The following is a 5,566-nucleotide window of genomic DNA, read 5'->3' as shown; positions in this document are numbered from 1 at the left end:
TATATATATATAACAAGATTTTCGGTCGCGCAGCAGCAATTAGCCGAGCGGTGTGTCCAGATACCATCCCTCTCAACATTTTTTTTTCTTTTGTTCTTCGTTCTCTCTGTGTCCTCGCTCTCCTTTTCGNTCTGCGAGCAACAGCGAGTTCCTCCGCCGTTTCCTCCAAGGTAAACATACAAGATAAACATACGTGTAAAATAACATTCGTTCCTTCGTCAGCGGCACGCCGCCACTCACGCGAATCTCCGCTTAATATATATATATATATATATATATATAACAGATATATAGATTTAATTTAATCTCTAATGAAATTAAATGTTAATCAAAAGAAAATTTTTTAATCAAATGTGTTTACGCGCGTTACAAGAAAAAAATAAGTCGGAAAAACACACGTTAGCGCATCCACATAGCGCTATATAGATATGTGTATGCGTACGTAAAATAAAAAAAAACTCCTGCAGCAAAAGCAAATTAATTCATTGTATGATTGTTATTAACTGAGTAGTGTAAACAAGATCGTGATTAACTGACGATCGATTGACGCACCCAATATATATATATATATATATATATGAGTAAACACAACGCTTTACCGGGTGCGACAAACGATTATAATTAATCATCGATTTTGTATTCATATATATATATATATATATAATATTTTTTTTTTGTTGTTAAAATAAGAGAACCGATGTCGCTTCAACGTGAACCCCGACCGATCTGATTACGCCCCGTAACCCGATCGATGGGAATCCCTCGTTTAAATAATCGATTCAGCGGATAAACGCTGAAGTGACACCGGTTTCGAGATGCCGTCTGTCCTGTTAAAAATTTCTCAGTGGGTCTCGTCTTCCAACACGATGTCATTTGCCGTGGTATTCTGACGACAACGGTAGACGTATGCGCTCGCGGACAGATCCTCGCGGTAACGCACGCACTTGTAGCTGTCGTCCGGGCACTCGCAGCTGCATAAACAAATCGAAAGAGAAAAGAGAGAAATCAAACGTCAGAAGAAAAAAACAACAGCTCGAAGAATATCTCGCGCGACTGATTATTCTCTTTTTTTTTTTTTTTCAACGTTACGCGCTGATTTTTTTTTTTTTTTTACGTGCGCTACTGAAAAATATTCGAATCTCTCTGTTTTTTCATTATCTCGCTTTTCTTCAGAAATTTGGTTTCTTCGGGATTGTTTTTTTTTTTTTTTTTTTTTTTCAATATTTCTGAAACACAAAGTAAACAAATCGATTGATTTTGTTTTTTTCTCTTACGTGTTCTTCATGTAGTATTCGATGTTGCGCGTGGTCGGGTGATAGACCGCCCATCCGCAAGGTGAGTTGTAACAAGTTCGTTTTTCCCCGCTGGCGTCTTGCTCTTCCGTGGATCGTTCGGGTCGCAGAAAGTTCCTCGGTAGAAGTCCGTGCAGGAGTCGCTGTCGAATCATATTACCAAAGGTCTGCAATTATAATAAACGTATTTCGCCGCCCTAATTACATTTTCTTATTTTCTTTTTTTTTTTTTTTTTTTAACAACATCGATCCTTTATTTTATCTTCGATCGATTCTTTTGCGCTGTTTCATATTTCTGTATAATGAATAAAGAGAGACACATACGCGCACACATATCTCGTTGACAAAATGTAGGATCGTATGATTATTATGCGATTTTCTCTGGTGGTGACTTTATTTCTTCGGTATCATATCAGGCACGTATATTTACTCGGTCGTCTTTATCAGTCGCGTCAATCAGTTGTGGTAAAAGATTTGGTCAGTTTTTTTTATCGGCAAAACGATCGAATTAATTGATTACAATCCGAACCAACAGAACAACAATCCGCGATAGATATCGCATGGAACTGTAAAACGTAACTAATGGATCATCTCAATGAGGATTTGGTTCCGCGATTGTTGTTAGAAATATTTCTCCACGCTCTTTTCTTCTTAGCGATTTAAACAATAATTTAAAAAAAAAACAAAAAAAAAACCGCGCACGATTAAGAAAACCAATCATTGAGTAAAATTAGATTCGCAATATCTCTGTGTGGTGTCTCACCTGTTGTGTTCAAGTTGTTCTGTGAAAAAAAAAAACAAATTTTTATGCGCGCGCGCGATCGGAAATTTTCTGATAGATCCGCGTCTTTCTGCGACGGCAACCACACCGCAAAGTTTTTTGCGTACGCACGCAAAAGAAGAAGAGAAAGAGAAGAGAGGAAGAAGAACGCTTGTGTGTGTGTCACGTGATGAGTATTTGCGCGAGAAGTGGCGCGTCGTGACGCCAGTCACGCGCGTTCAAAGGACAATGATGCAAACGCGATTCGGTGAAGAGCGCGAAGAGTATTAGCGGGTATCTCCCGATATACCCGACGGATCTCTACAAATCGAACGAGATAGCCTCTCGTCGTGTCAAGTGCGGCTATCTTACTTGCTAGCTAAAAACAAAAAAAAAAGAAAAAAAAGCTATTCTCAGCTCACATTTTACGTGCGAAAACAATATTTTGCTTTTTTGTTTTTTGCGATACTTCGTTTGCAACAATACAAAGTCGAGTCTTCGTCGCGTTGACGCAAAAAAAAAAAAAAAAGTGACATGATCGCACGAACTCTTTTATCGATTTTTCTCTCGCGAATTACAAAATCATACAAAAACAAACTGATACCGCGAGTGTTCTTGTTTACTCGTTATTATTTTTTTTTTCTTTTTCTTTTTTTTTTTTTTTTGTGAACTTCTCTCTGTCGCGATCCCGATCGATTTGCGTCGTTGAACTTGGAAAATGTTTTCTAATTAAACAGGCACGCGCGCACATCAATGAAAGCAAAGAACCCTACTTGTTTGTTAGAGATGTGTCGAGGTCTCATGATGACTCGAGAGCGAACCTCGATTTATGAATGAAACGAGCGTGTACTTTGATAAACGCACTCTCGTACTCTCTCTCTCTCTCAATCTATCCGTCTCTCTCGTTGTACATATATTTAATGAAGATAAAAAGTTATTGAAATAACATAATACGTGTGTATTTTATATATATATATATATAAAATCGTTACACATATATATATGTAAAAAATTGTTATACATATATTTAATGAAGATAAAAAGTTATTAAAATAAAATAATACGTGTGTATTTTATATATATAAAAAAAATCGTTACACATATATATATGTAAAAAATTGTTATACATATATTTAATNTACACATATATATATGTAAAAAATTGTTATACATATATTTAATGAAGATAAAAAGTTATTAAAATAAAATAATACGTGTGTATTTTATATATATATAAAAAATCGTTATACATATATTTAATGAAGATAAAAAGTTATTAAAATAACATAATACGTGTGTATTTTATATATATAAAAAATCGTTATACATATACATATATATATATATATAAAATTGTTATACATATATTTAATGAAGATAAAAAGTTATTAAAATAACATAATACGTGTGTGTATTTTATATATATATATATGAATATATATCACTATAAACAACTTGACTCATCAAAATAAATGCGCTCTCAATCAAAGCGCAGTCTCGATGCCGATTTGCGTAATAAAACGCGTTTTTTTTTCGCGATTCCCGCACACGCACGCGTAAACTTGATAGAGTCGCTTTTAAACTTAACTTGTTGTTTTGCTCGACGCAGCACGTACGTACATGCGAATTTTTTTTTTTTTTTTACATTTGCAAAAAGTGCGTGTTAGCGTTTTATCCGGTAAGACGAGATTTCAAAGAGCGCGTATACATATCCGTTTGTTTCGCTTGACACGCAGGTGTTGCCATTTATTTGTTTTTATACGTATATATATATATATATATATTGAATCGCGCGCTTTATATGAAAGAGTTGCGGTCGAGAGAATAGTTTACGATCCCGCGTTTCCGAGAAAATCACGATGATCCTCGTTGAATCCCTTAAACGGAGAAAAATAAAAACGTCCGCGAACCGTGACCGCGAAGAAACCGATTTCTTAACGGAGCGCTCGATTCCGTCTTTTCTCCTCGTCTCTCTCGGAAGTTCTGAGAGATTCCCGTTTTCTATGCAAAATTTTCAATTCGGAAACTTCGCTCGAGAATTCGTTTCAACTCAACTCCGACTATCTCAACCATTTATATATATGTTCGACCGAATTTTTAACGTTCGGCCGAAATTAATTTTTTTTTGTTTTTCTTACCTCCGAGCTGATCGACGCCGCGTCGAGATGCGACGAGTAGTACGTCGCGACGACAAAGAGGACGAGAAGTAGCTTCATGTTGTTGAACAGCTTCGTAATAAATTTCTCTCCGCCGGGGAAATCGTTTCTTCTCGCTTCTTCTCCTCGCGTGAGATTCTTTTTCGCGATTGTCTTGCGACAGGGGATGGTGGTGTGTGTTCGCGGGATGAGCGCGCGCGCGCCTCAAAGAAAATTACCGTTCGGAAAAGCAACAGGTGGTGGTGCTCGGGGAATTGTTGCGCCTAGATGATGAAGATTTTGCACGCGGCTAAAGTCTGAAAACGTTAAAAAAAAAGGAAGCCTCGATGAAAAGTCGCGTATGTATCTTTCCCAACCCTTTTGACTCTCTGACGAATTTTAAATCAGATAATAGCGCGCGCCCCCAATCTCAGAGAGATACGTACGTCTTGGAAAACGCGTGTAAAAAACTGCTCTTTTTACCGACGTATTAAACGTGTGGACGAGAGTGGATTACCGAGCATCGCAACCGAGAGTGCTTCTCGAAGATTTTATACATAGACTGTCTTCTCGTATAGAACTGAGGATGCTTATATAGGACTTAGCGGTGGGTGAGTATCTGTCCCCGGTATCTCGAAGAAAGGGAGAAGGGGAGATTTAGGCAGAGAGAACGCGACGAACACACAGAGGGGGGAAAAGCTAAAGATCGAGTGACTGAACACATCGAGAAGAGAGAGAGAAGGGGAGGAGAGAGACCACACACGCGCGCTTACAGTAATAATAATCACTGTAATAAGACATAGGTCTCTCTAACTGCGCCGATCATCTTTCGTCACTAGCACTTCGTTGATTTCTCTCGCAATTTAACGAGATCGATGGTTATCGTGGGTGCGCGCGCGTGCAGCACGTGCTTCTAACGGCGGGGAAAAAACAATGTTGCTTACTTCGCCACACCGGAGCGAGCGAGCGAGCGAGAGCAACATTGTTCTTCTCTTCTTTTGATTTCCAAGAGATTTAAATTCCACAACGCGAATCTAGGAATTTACATATAGTAAATATAATCTTCGTATCTGCTTTTAATCTGCTTTTAATCTGCTGAAATTTTGTATTCTAATCTAATTTTTTAATCACTTCGAGTTTTAATCTCGGCGCGTCGATTCTCTTTGGGAGAGAGAGAGAGAGAGCGTGAAATTTTTCGGCCGGCCCGGTCTCCGCTGGGAAAAGTTCGCTCCCGATCTCGCGGCGAATCAAATCCAGACGTGCAAAAAGAAAATCTTAGAAAAGTCTTAAAACGGAAGAAGAAACGAAAGAATCTCGAACACACACACACACAATACGAAATAAAGAAAACGATGAAAAAAAAGTAGGCCGGCGCGTTT

At 38.0% G+C, this 5,566-nt stretch overlaps 1 protein-coding gene across 4 annotated transcripts; it reads right to left on the bottom strand.

The window, feature by feature from the left end:
• Positions 1 to 641: 641 nt before the first annotated feature.
• On the bottom strand, positions 642 to 4,774 carry LOC109852826. 4 transcript variants are annotated; one of them, XM_020424345.1, is made up of 4 exons: positions 4,671 to 4,774; positions 4,191 to 4,504; positions 1,275 to 1,459; positions 642 to 971 (listed from the first exon to the last, which is right to left on the bottom strand). In XM_020424345.1, the coding sequence occupies exons 2-4, from the start codon at positions 4,266 to 4,268 to the stop codon at positions 842 to 844; spliced, it is 393 nt and encodes a 130-aa protein (XP_020279934.1). In that variant the 5' UTR covers positions 4,269 to 4,504; positions 4,671 to 4,774; the 3' UTR covers positions 642 to 841. The 4 variants fall into 4 exon arrangements, with proteins under 4 accessions (XP_020279934.1, XP_020279932.1, XP_020279935.1 ...); XM_020424343.1 differs by having other exon boundaries at positions 4,634 to 4,759; XM_020424346.1 differs by having other exon boundaries at positions 1,275 to 1,435; positions 4,634 to 4,759.
• Between the last annotated feature and the right edge of the window lie 792 nt (positions 4,775 to 5,566).

The sequence above is a fragment of the Pseudomyrmex gracilis genome, unplaced genomic scaffold, assembly GCF_002006095.1.
Source record: "Pseudomyrmex gracilis isolate BER0280 unplaced genomic scaffold, ASM200609v1 scaffold_36, whole genome shotgun sequence".
Classification (NCBI taxonomy): domain Eukaryota; kingdom Metazoa; phylum Arthropoda; class Insecta; order Hymenoptera; family Formicidae; genus Pseudomyrmex; species Pseudomyrmex gracilis.
Note: the sequence above shows the minus strand (reverse complement) of the source record. Positions and strands in the feature narration are given on the sequence as shown.

Excerpts from the sequence above, each read along its gene's own strand:
- LOC109852826 (XM_020424345.1), bottom strand. The coding sequence starts at position 4,268 with ATGAAGCTACTTCTCGTCCTCTTTGTCGTCGCGACGTACTACTCGTCG. Across the intron at positions 1,460-4,190 it reads CGGCGTCGATCAGCTCGGAG|ACCTTTGGTAATATGATTCG; the intron begins GTAAGAAAAACA and ends TTATAATTGCAG. Across the intron at positions 972-1,274 it reads GAATACTACATGAAGAACAC|CTGCGAGTGCCCGGACGACA; the intron begins GTAAGAGAAAAA and ends TTGTTTATGCAG.